The sequence below is a fragment of the Etheostoma spectabile genome, chromosome 10 (genome assembly GCF_008692095.1).
Source record: "Etheostoma spectabile isolate EspeVRDwgs_2016 chromosome 10, UIUC_Espe_1.0, whole genome shotgun sequence".
Lineage (NCBI taxonomy): Eukaryota > Metazoa > Chordata > Actinopteri > Perciformes > Percidae > Etheostoma > Etheostoma spectabile.
The window spans coordinates 29,597,171-29,609,634 of record NC_045742.1 but is presented as its reverse complement, the minus strand read 5'-3'; the positions used below and the strand labels follow the sequence as shown (position 1 = coordinate 29,609,634).

The window sequence follows — 12,464 nt, the reverse complement described above, 5'->3', positions numbered from 1 at the left end:
GGGGGGCATAGAGAATGCCTTTCAACAGGGCCCAGAATGTTGTGCTACGCACCTGCCGTGGACACAATGGTAAATGTCCCAACACAAGCAGTTGTACAGGAACTTTAAAGTGTGAAATCAGGAAGGCTGTATTTGATCAAACATGAAAAAAAATAAAATTGGAATCCAACCACAGAGTTAACGCCAACGTTTAGCACAGATTCAGCCATTTGTTGCTATGGACACATTTCAGTTAGTACCACACAAACATTGAGGTTTTAAGTTCTTTTTCACCCATGTTGGACATTTTCATTCCCACTCAGCTCTGAGCCGGCCAGCTGCTTTATGTCCTGTTTTGAGTGCGTTAGCATTTCATTGCCAGCCCTCCTGTTCACACAGTCCCACTCTCTCTCATACACCGCCGTGTGCCGTGTTGTCGGTCCAGTTGGGATGCAGCGGCGGGCCCAGCAGCCCTCCACTGCTGACTTTGAGTACCCTTGGTGTAGCAAAATAGGTTGCAGCTACTTTGTTGCGGAGTAACCAGCCAGCTTAGTGCCTTTAAACAGATTATTTGCCATGCATTAAGTCTTTGTTTGCTTAGGATAATTGATAACGTGGCTTAGAGACCCACACTTCTGCTCCGTCAACGCTGAAAAAAAAAGAACACAGGCTTTACTCTCTGTGTGCTAATGTAGTTTGTCAGCGGTGAGGGTGTACTCAAAGTGCGTCAATGTTTAATAAATGCTAATGTTGAATAAACATAAAATGTTCCTGTCATCCATCAGCCCGGCGCGTTAGCCTCTTCCCTTTGGCTCTGACAGGGGACGTCAGGGGGAGGAATTCACTCTCATCCGGGGTGTTTTTTTTCCAGGGAGACGTTTTTGTCCATGTAATCAGATTTGTGGGAGCATATTGGGTTTTTATCTCGGATTTAAAGCACGAGCGTTACACATTGACAGATAAATACTCCAGTGAGATTAGTTTGAACATATTGAACATGCTGGAGACAGGACTCACTGTTTTACCCTCTTTGTCCCATCAATTGTCTGGCTCCCCCACCCCCCCCCCCCCCCCCTTGTCTGCGTAGCTGTGGTTGTATTTTTTGACCACCAGCACTACAAGATGGTTACACAGTGATTGTGTCTTTTTTTTTTTCCCTGCTCGGGCTGCGTTGTCGTGCCAACTTTTCTGCTGCTTCACATCTTGTTCCCTGATCCATCCACTTGATATTACTCATCAAGGACGCATTTAAACAGTTACAGAGTCCAGAACTCACCGCAATTATGCATGAACAGAATATATATATATATATATATATATATATATATATATATATATATATATATATATTTGCGGGAAAGGTCGAAAGCAGGATTGACGTGAACAAATGCTTCACATTATGTGCCATCGCACAGTGCAGTGTGCAGATGCGCGCGTGTGTGTGTGTGTGTAAGTCTAGCCATGATGAAAACTCATAACTAATGGTAAAAAACTCCTAAAGTGAAAGTTTCATGCCATGGGACCTTTAACATGGGCTGCAATGGGAAACTGGCCTCACCGTTTTTCAGGATTTTTCAATACATTTGACAGACTTTCTGTTGCAATTTTGGGAGAGATCCCCCCCCCCCCCACACCTTTTTTTCTCCCAAAATGCTTGTACTATATTGGTTCTATCACACCTACCACTATTACTGCTACTGTTATTTAACATACTGTTATAAAGTGGAAATATTCATAACATCAAAAATGTCAGAATAAAGCTAACATTGTGCTGCTGTAGAGAACAAGGTGAAAACGTGTAAGAAGAGCTGAAACCTTTTTTTCTTTTCTTCCCAAGACTCAAAGTCAGTCAGCTCACGACTTTGACTAAAGGTGGCAACCCTTCACCCTTGTGTTGTCTTCCCGTCAAAATAGAAAACCAACACTTTTGTTGACGCTTTCTACCAATGTTTTTAACATTTAATTACGTTTTTGTCCCTTTTTTCAACACTTTTGATGACTTTTTTCAATGTTTGTCACCTTTTTTGACGTTTTCAACGCTATGTAACACTAACTTATTACTTCTAGTTTTACACTTGTTTTTGGAATTTCTGGTCAATAAACCTCATTTATAGGAAATTATACCTCGCTTTTAAGTTGGAAAAGCAGAAATTAAGAATTATTTAGACTAAAATTAAAATAATGTATGGTGATGGATTATAACAGACTGGAATATGTCAACCTGTACTGAAGAAAACACCCGAAAATTAATGTAAGTAAAGATTTGTACTTGCCAAAGAGCGTTGAGTGGAATCATCCATGTTTTTCTGGATAATTAAAATTGGGAAGTTAAAAAGAAAATTGATATAAGAATTTGGAAAATGGGTCAAACTTGGCCCAAGGACAACATGAGGGTTAAACAGATTTCAGTCCTTCAGGTTGATTTAGAATTTCTATTTGAGTGAAAACAATGAGAGTTTTGCTGGGAGATGGCGGTCTCTGGTCTCTTGTTGTTGATACGTGAACTCCAGGTTTTCAGAAGTGTGTATATACAGTATATACAGTATAGTAGGGCTGTTCAGTTATGAAATGATTGAATTTGAAAAACTGTGAAAACACCCTGAACTGTTAGATAATCACTTTTCTCCAGTACTCTGTTTTTTGTGATTGAAAATTCAATTAATTGCACAGCCCTAGTGCATGGTTCCCTTTTGGTGTGTGTATACAACACAGGAAAAGCTGTAATACAGAAATGAACAGACATATATTGAAATGAAAAATCTCTGAGATTAAAGCTTTAAGTAAGAATGGAAAAAGAAAATTGTAAAAAAAGAATACTACAAGCCAAAGTATTCCTGCATTCAAAATGTTACGCATTAGGCACAGCTCTCAAAATGCATAAATGCTTTCACATACATATGTTATGACTCGTCTACTATAGTATATCCATGCTCTTACACACATGGATTTTTCCTCGAGTCATGGAAATGTATTTTCACTTTCAGACACAGCTACTTGATATTATAAAGAATAAGTGGATCTAGCATGAAAAGGTATGTAGGAATACAATGCATGTATGTAAAATAAAGCATTGCAAGGTCTTTTATTGTGTAACCTGTCAGTGAAATGCCTTACAGTATTATGTATTCTATGATGACTTGCATTCTATTTTCACTCTTAACAGAGTTCTTTGTGAACTTGTATTCACTTATATGTTCTATTTCATACAGAGCACTTGTCTGTGTAAATATGGACCTACTCATTTTAATTTAACAGTTAAATCTATAGCAATGCATCACATTTGATCAAATGTATCCTTAATGTCAAATCTTGGTATTCAATACAACTGCACAACAACAACTGCCAAATGATTGATGTGGCTTAAAAGTACAACTAGATTGAAATATTCAACTAAAGTAGCAGTACCTAATTTATTTTATTGGTTTATTTTGATAGAGACCGTTCATATTTATGAGCATTGTTGTATAAAACACACCATGTAAATATGCCAGAATTAGTAAAATATAACTACTTTTCATCTGTAGTCCCTAGGCAGGTGACATAGGACTAACATAAAGACAGCCAGGAGTCATACAGCACTATTCACCATAAATTAAAAGGTACACGTAATACATTGACAAAACAAAATTACATAATGACAAAGAAATTATTCATCCACCTCTATACTGCATGTAGTTTAAATGTGAAAGTGTATGGGTGATGAAATGAGTTACAGGTAAAAGTGAGTGCATCTCTTTGCTTTTCTGGTGAGTTCTAAAGTTGTTGAATGTAGAACACTCTCTGATTGGGAGGGGCAAGCTGTTCCAGAGTTTACCTCCTAATATTGACGATAGGTTTTATCCAGAAGGGGTGCATCTATATAGCATCGCAGCGTCCCATTTTACAGAGAAAAGCATGCTGTAATATGTGTGGTACTCACCATCGTGGCTGTAGCATGTCTAACATGTGGTAGGGCACTTGTGCATTATGCTTTAATTTGACACAGCTTTGTGCAATACGTAAGTTATTGATCACCGCTTTACTTAACGGGAAATGTGCAATCTGGGTAGAATTAAGTGCAATAGGAGAAGGAGGATGTGCAGTGGGTTCTCTTTCTTCTGTGTGGGGGAAGGTTGGGGGGTCTTGTGTGAGGTTTGTTGAATGTTTATCGAACGCATTTTGTATGACACCATGTATGGTTATGTTTTTTGCCGCCATGTTGTGCTCTCTCTCTGCTGGTCAAGACGCATTTGTCCTATAGGTTTATCTTATCTTATCCTATTCGGTCTCAGAGGCCCTCATAGGTCAACTTTTGAGTGTGAAACGTTGAAAATAGTAATTTGAAGAAAAGAAAATGAATGCTAACTCTACCTAAGCATTCGTGGGACCTTCAACTGTAGGCTTGCTGTGTGGGGTCAGTGTTGAGTTGTACTATAGTAGTATTGTAGTACTGTTTTGTAGTTCTCTGCAGAACTCTTGACTTAAAAGGTCATTCTTTTACATGTTCTTGTTTGCTGTGGGACCCTCCAGGACCACTTGCCCTCAGGCACCCCTATTTCCAGTCCCGCTACATGTGTAAAGTACATATCATCAATATAGCCAATGTCACGCACTTGGAGAAGATTATCCATTATTCTCCCCCCCCCCCCCCCCCACACACACACACACACCACACACACTCCGCTCCCATCTCTCCCGGCTGCCGTGATAAATTCCTCCTTAGGCCCGCGGTTCCTGTTATCACAGTGGTAACAGCTCGCTGATCAGTAATTCTTTTTTCAGACCTCTGCATACCAATTACCAAATGAAGGTTATTATCAGGACTTTGCATTTGCCCTGCACGAGTGCCGTGCAGAATGCTAAGAGATGAGAAGAGGCGTTAGAAGAAACGAGGGTCAGCGCCGTTCAGAGAGACGTTACCCTCCACTCGCTCTGTCTCCGACGCCGGCCTCTCTGCTGGATTTTTGGCTTAGCGCGAGGCATGTTGACATGCTTTCTTTTCATCCTGTGTTGAATTCTAAGATACTGTACTCTGCAGCCGGCCCGAGTCTCATAATTCACTGTGACTGTTTGCTACGAGAAAAGTGTTGGACAACTGCATTGTGGAGAGATAAGGGCCTTTACCCACCACCTTTAATTTATATTTTAAGCATGGCCCCTGATCCTTTGTGTGTGTGTGTGTGTGTGTGTGTGTGTGTGTGTGTGTGTGTGTGTGTGTGTGTGTGTGTGTGTTTGGGAGGGATGACATGTTTATATCCTCCTGATCCGATAGAGACTGTCTAATGTGCCAGGGAAACATCTAATTTCAACATCTTATTTTGCCAAAATGTCAAGAAATATCAAGATGTCTCTGTGGCAGAATTCCCCTCCTTCTTTCTTTCTTCCTCTGTGTGTGTGTCTGTGTGTGTCTGTGTGTGTGTGTGTCTGTGTCTTATCTCTCTGACAGTCTAAATGCCACATTTCCCGTTCCCATTTTGAGAATTACCAAAGCATCCATTTTGTAATGAAAGCAGAGCTCTGTGTCCTCCTTGCACTGTTTTCTTTGTGTTGTTGTTGTTGCTGCTGCAGTGCCCACAATGCATCACTCCATGCCTGTCCAGGTGTGCTGATACAATAAGTCGGCGCCCAGCATGCGCTCTGGTCGCGCCCCCATTACATGAGTTGTTTCCTCCCATGCAAGAGGCCGTATTAAAACGTAATGTGATGGTGTATTTATGGCGTGTTGGTTAATATTTAATAAGAAACCCTCTCGTTAGGAGTCTGGGCACTTTTCCAAGCTGTTAGTGACGGCAAGCCAAATTAATCCGCTTTGTAACAAAGCAAATTCCCCCTTTGCTGACCGCTACAGACACACACACACACACACACACACACACACAGATACACACACACACACACACTCTTTGCTTACTGGGGCGGCAGCAGACCTTAGTCTAATCAGTCTGTATTCAGAGGGATTAGTATCAGATAGCTCGAGCTGGACAGTTCAGATTGTAGCCCCAAACAGCGGCTCAGACACACAAACACACACACACACACAACAAGCGGATTTAGCTTTCAAAATACATGCAAACACAGGATCTAGGCCCGAGTGCAAAAAACATATGGGGCAATGAAAACACAATTTGGCTTAAGGCTTACACTCAGCCTAAATAGCTGTGCTGAACAGCTAACACGCCTGCTAGCTCTGCTCCCCCTCTGCTCTCTGACACCAGAGGATTTTCTCACAGAGAATTCCAGCTGTTAAAAAAGCCTCACAAATAATTACTCCACATGAAAGCCAGCAAACTCAAACTAGTTTTGGGTCGTACCTGCAGCCAGCCTTTCATGGAGGACAATAGGTTTTGTAAAGAAGGGGGGGTGAGACTGAGGGCCGGTACTAGGGGCAGGATGGGTAATAAAATACTACTGAGTTTGTGGTTTGGTTAATCAAATGCCCAGTTTAAAAGGAGCACGGGCGCACACACACGCCCACACACACCACACACACACACAACACACCACCACGCACAGCACAACACGCGCCCACACTAGGGCTGAACCACATGAGGAAATTATGCGATTCACGTTGTTGACAATATAACAATATCCCTTGCGATCATTAAATAGATATTACAGTTTTCTCAGTTCTGCCTTTCTGCTGCTTTCAAGATTCTGCTAAAATACAACATATTGCTTGGTAAGGAAATTTTTCCAAAATTATCTTATTGAAACAATTGCTCACAATATTAAAGGATAACACCAAAAATGTGATATGTTGCAGCGTTGTATCCCAGTGACGATGAAAAAAAACATATATTGTGCAGACCACACACACACACACACACACACACACACACACACACACACACACTCTCTCCCTTTGTGGACACCTTTGCCAGGGGAGCTTTTCTTTGCAGCTGCATGTCGGTGCGTGTAAACGCCTGCAGCTCAATCCCAAACATCCAATGACCTGTGATTGAAGACAGATTCGACGTCACGGCCCCAGGCTCTCTGTCTGCCGAGACTGAAAAAAACTTCACAATAGTCACCATTAAGGTCACGTCTTAAGTGTTTTTCCTAGGAATGCTGGCCACCCGGGGGGAGTTTAGAATCTACAATGAAAGCAGTCTACTTATAATGAATATTATACATATAATCAAGTATTGTATATAAGAAGACGTTTGAGATACTTGTACTTTACTTAAGTTGAGAGTTCCAGAGTGTTGTCTATAGGGTTGGGTACTGTTTGGATTCTGATTCCTAACCTGATTCTTAAGAAACTGACATCAAAGAAAGGCTCTTTTATAGAGTTTTTTTTTTAAATGGAAAATTATTTAAATTTAAAAATATTTTAACGTTTTAAAGAACTTAAATATGTAATGACTAAACTTAATTCACCTAACACACAAATACATTAATTTAACAATAAGTAACAGTTCCACTATTAACAAGTAACAACAACATAAACGTTGGGTTGGTATGCTAACCAGAGCCCAGAGGGAAAATATGGCATTTTAAAAGTAGCCTACGTTTACGGTAGCTAGCTACAGAGGTAAAATATTTAACCCGACACATTAAGTGGAAACCAAATGAGGACTCAAAATTTGCGTTGTAATCTGGTCCGATTCCTACCAGTTGCGTAGGAACCGGTTCCTACTGGTTGCGTAGGAACCGGTTCCATAGTGGAACTGGGTTTGGGTACCCAACCCTAGTCGTCTAGACCTACTCTATCTGTAAAGTTTCTTTAGATAACTCTCAGTATGATTTGACACTATAAATACTATTGAATTTAACTATATTTTCTGGTGTATCATTGGCTGCATTGGCAAACGCTGAGTCACTTCTCAACAAAAAAAAAAAATACATATTTTACAAAATGGATGCAATGTTCTACTTGGAGACTACAAGCAATGACTCATTGTGGGCTTGAGTACTTTTTTGCTTTGAAATAGTTTGAGAAGAACAAGAAAGAGAACAAAAAAAAATCAAGATTCAGTCCAATATAAAAAAGCATCACTGGAACTTTTCCCGCTTCGGTCCCCCTACAGGTTGGAAGCTGAATTGTCCCATTATGTCTCATTGGAACTACAGATCTGCTACCCATTCAGGCAAATTTGTATAGTGTGGTTATAGCCGGTAGAGAGCCGCAAAGGGAATGCAGAAGTGCCGTTTACCCTGTAATGAGTTGATGAACCACTGAAACCCTAACCCTAACCCATTTTTAAGGGGAACTATGCAGTTCTTTTTGCTTAATTTACCTTATCTGAACAGCTTTGGAGTCATTGGAATGGTAATTTGACTTTTTTCAAGTTGAATGTTGGTCGTCTCGCCCCCCCCCCCTTGCGCCTGTGAGCGGAAAAACACCCTTGAAAATTTTGTCCAGCGAATTGCCGGCCTCAGCATCAGGAAGTCTCACGTGATATCAGGTCTCGCAGTGTAACAAGTTGCTTCAAGGCACTGCACACATACGCACATTCCATAACCGGCTAACTAAGTAGCGATGGAGTTTTTCACCCTATCATCGTGGCTGATCCAACAAAAAAGAAACAGAAACTTAGGAAAGCATTGTTGGAGGAACAGAGGAAGAGGAAACAGCAGACTGACTGAGAGAGGAGTCAGACACAAGTAAACATAGGAGCTGCCAAATATCTATTCCGAAGCTGAGGGGGGGGGGCTCTATAGAGAAACCCACGATAACACAGCTAAAAAATGGCCAAAACTGCATAGTAACGCTTATTTAGTGTTGATTTAAATTGGCCTATTCTTATTGCTAATTCAATAAAAGTTTTCGGTTGTAGAGCAGAAATCGGCTTTTTCTCTGTTTCAGTTCATGATTGCAGAACATTCCAGAAAATAAGTGAAGTTACAGCTCTCACTCATTGGCTGAAAGATTTCTCCTTTGGAATAAAATGGATCTTAAATGTTCTGATTCTGATGCATTTCCATGTAACATTTATGCTTATAGTGCTTTGAAATTCTTTCTGAAAAGAAATAAAAGCTGTAGAAAAATCCACTGCAGCTCTACCTGACATGAAAGAAAAGACGGTGCATACTAAATGAGAGTGTTACATGATATTACATGATTCACCAGTAAGCTGACTGAAATGCTTATGATATCAAACATGAAACAATCACGTTTTCAATGTAAGGTTCAGTCTAAAAAAAAGAACTAGTAAGTGTAACTGTCAGATAGACATAGTAAAGAGTATTTCAGATATAAAGTCAAATAGCATATGACAACAATATGACCACAACATTTAACTTATATATATATATACACTGTATGTTTATATATTTATATATACACATATATGTATATTTATATATACACATCTATATATCTGCAGGTACTGTTCATAAACTGTGCTTTCATACAGTAATAACAGTCTCTTACACACAAAGTTGCGTGACTGAAATAAAGAGTTAAATATGTTATTACCTGATCATATGTTTTGTAATTCCTACATAATGTGTAATACTGTCAGAGAAATGTATTGCAGCGAAAAGTAACATAGTTCCCTCTGGAATGTAGTGGTGTAGACGTAGCATCAAATGGAAATACTCAAGTCTTGTACATGTACCTTATAAATGAAGTAGATGTTGTGGATACATTTATTATTATTTTTTTTAACTTTACGAGGAGTTATGCGTTCACAAAGAACCACCAGCTGTCACTTTGTTCCACACCCCTTCACGGTGTGTGTGTGTGTGTGTGTGTGTGTGTGTGTGTGTGTGTGTGTGTGTTAGCAGAGAGGGTTTTTATATCCATTATGCGGGCGGCTTTGATCTGAACATTTGTGAAACAGAGATTCCTGACATGAGGAATCAAAGAGCATTCATACTAAAATATTGTGGAACTACGTCAGATTGTGTCGTGTGTGTATCTGTCTGTGTGTGTGCGTGTGTGTGTTTTTTGTTTGTGTGTGTGTGTGTGTGTGTTTGTGCACATACACACACACACAGGTAGCATGTCTCCTGTTTGCCTCGATCGTTCAAGAAATGCTACAGACTAAAACACCTCTCTGCTGTTTTTCTCCTCCCTCCCTCACCATCTCCATCCCCCTCTTCTCCGCCCTTCCTCTCCTACAGGCGCCGACCTTTTCTCTAACTGCACGGAGGAGTGTAAGGCGCTGGGCCACTCGGATCGCTGCTGGATGCCGAGCTTCGTGCCCTCTGACGGGCGCCAGGGCCCGGACTACCGCAGCAACCTGCACGTGCCCGGCATGGACTCGGTCCCGGACACAGAGGTATTTGAAAGCCCCGCGCAAACGGCCGATAAGTCATTCTCCACCTTTGGCAAAGAGACGCCTCTCAGTCACCAACACCTCCACCACCACCTCCACCACAACCCTCTCAAAAACCATCACCTCAGCCAGCACCAGGGCTCCTTACAGGGGACAGAGTTGGAAGCATTTGTGCCTAGCTCCAGAGCGCCTTTTAACCCGGCTTATTTAAGTGAGTATTGTGTTGCCCAACCCGCTCTCTGATCTGGTCATGCAAGTATAGGTGAAAAAAAATAAAATGAAGATTCCAAAATTCAATTTTCTCTCCTGGATTGGCTGGGCGGAAAGGAAGCGTGAAAATCATTTCAGGTCTGACCCCTGTCCTGCCAGCCCTCTTTGTCAGAGGGTTTAACTAACTCGTCCCTCTTTCTCAGGCATCTCTATTATGCCCGACTGGGATGATCTCATCTTCCCTCACTTACTGTTTCAATTCACTCCCTCGCACACACACACACACATGCAACCCCCCCCCCCCCCCAAGCAATAATTGGCCTGTTGGTCTTTCCAAATTCAACATGCCAAAAGCAATTATGTTTTATAGGGTTACTTTGATGTGTTTGGAGATGTTATTTTAAAGAAAGCACTGTCTCATTATAATAAAAGAACTGCTGTAATAAAAGTGACACTGTCCCTCTCACAAAGCTCAGTAATAAAAAAAATTAAAAAAAATGGCAGTTTTGTCAAAGTAAAGAAAAAAGAAAACGGCAGGCAGCGATCCTAACGTCGCTTCTCATCCGGTAAAACGTCCTTGCGCTCGAGCCCAGGATCAAACAACCACTTTTAAATATGTGAGCAGGGAAAAAAAAGAAAAGGAAAGAAGAAGGGACATTCTTTTCCCCAGGAATTACTGTTCCTAAACTCTCATTCAAAGAGCCACAAAGAGATCCATCCTCAATCACTGCAATTTGGCGATATGCATAATTATAATTCTGTCACGCAGAGCCTGAAGAGCCCCCCCCCCCCCTCATCATCATCCGACACGGCGTGCAGGAATTATCAGCACTGCTTCCCTCGCTGCAGTCATTTAAGACGCCGGCACACTGATCGGAACAGCAGGGACACTTACCCCCCCCCACACACACACACACACTTTAATTCATGTTTTAACCATTTGCTATGCGTTTCATTTTTTGGTTTAATCTAATAGTTTTGTCAACAATTTTTCAATGTTTTTATCACTTCTGTCAACATTTTTTGTTGCCTTCTTCGAGTTTATTTTGGCCAATTTCTTTTCGACATTTTTTGTTGCTTTTTTAAAGTTTTTTTTTGTCAATTATTCTGAAGTTTTTTATCGCTTTTTTGAGTTTTTATATTTTTTTTCTTTAAAGTTTTTGTTGTTTTTTCCAACATGTGCGGGTAAAGGGGCTGGACATAATCCCATGATTATTTCATCAGATTTCTATACACACATGTGACAATTTTTGATGAGTTTTTTTTTTGACATTTTTGTCTTGTTTTTTCCCATTTGCCAATTTATTTTCAAGGTTTTTGTCTCTTTTCTCCATCTATGCACACATGTCCCGGCACCTTCCTAGATAGTTGTTGAACCCAAAGTTACGCCCCTGTTAGATTGAATTAATTGCTATGAGGAACTAAGGCATTGACGTATTTCAGCAGCATAAAGTCCACATAGAATAAAGATCAATTAACCCTCCTATTATATTGGGGTCAAAATAGACCAGTTTTTGAAAAATTCTATAAGAGAAACGTTGGTACTTTAAACCTAATTGCCCAAAAAGTAAATAACACGGATGGACGGTTGCTTAAAAAACGCTCTTCACAAGTCAGATTAAAGGTTCCGCTCACTACTTTCATTGACTTTTGGTTGTTTTATTCAACTTTAGAGCTTCACCCTGACTAAACTGACTGTCTCAATGTAAGTAATTAATATCTCTTAGTCAACAGAACATGTTCAATTTATTCAACATTATCCATAAATGAAATGGCATCATTATAAAAATACAGTAATGCTGCATGTGCATCACAGATAGTAATGTTCCAAGCAGGTTAACATTATACTGAGCACTGCAGTAATGTAAGCCAGTAGTACTTGGGGAAATACAGAATAAGAAATCCGTAATTACATGGAAGTATGTGGTGTCCTATCTTGCACTCGGCAGAGCGCGACACAAAGCTATATATAATTACTATTTCAAGACTATCCAGCGCCCACGTCCTTTAAATAGCAAATGCACCTGCGGTTAACTTTGCGTCCATGGGCGTGCTGGTCTTACGTGGGGG

The 12,464-nt window shown here is 40.5% G+C and overlaps 1 protein-coding gene across 4 annotated transcripts in view; it reads left to right on the top strand.

Annotated features, from left to right (window-relative positions):
* Positions 1 to 12,464, top strand: part of pcdh10b (protocadherin 10b) — a 42,340-nt gene that overhangs the window by 27,175 nt on the left and 2,701 nt on the right. For 3 of the 4 annotated variants that reach the window (XM_032528290.1, XM_032528291.1, XM_032528289.1), the window contains one exon: positions 10,030 to 10,395. In XM_032528290.1, the coding sequence (XP_032384181.1) occupies positions 10,030 to 10,395 (366 nt within the window). The remainder of the gene's footprint in view (positions 1 to 10,029; positions 10,396 to 12,464) is intronic. The other variant, XM_032528292.1, reaches the window with a different exon arrangement.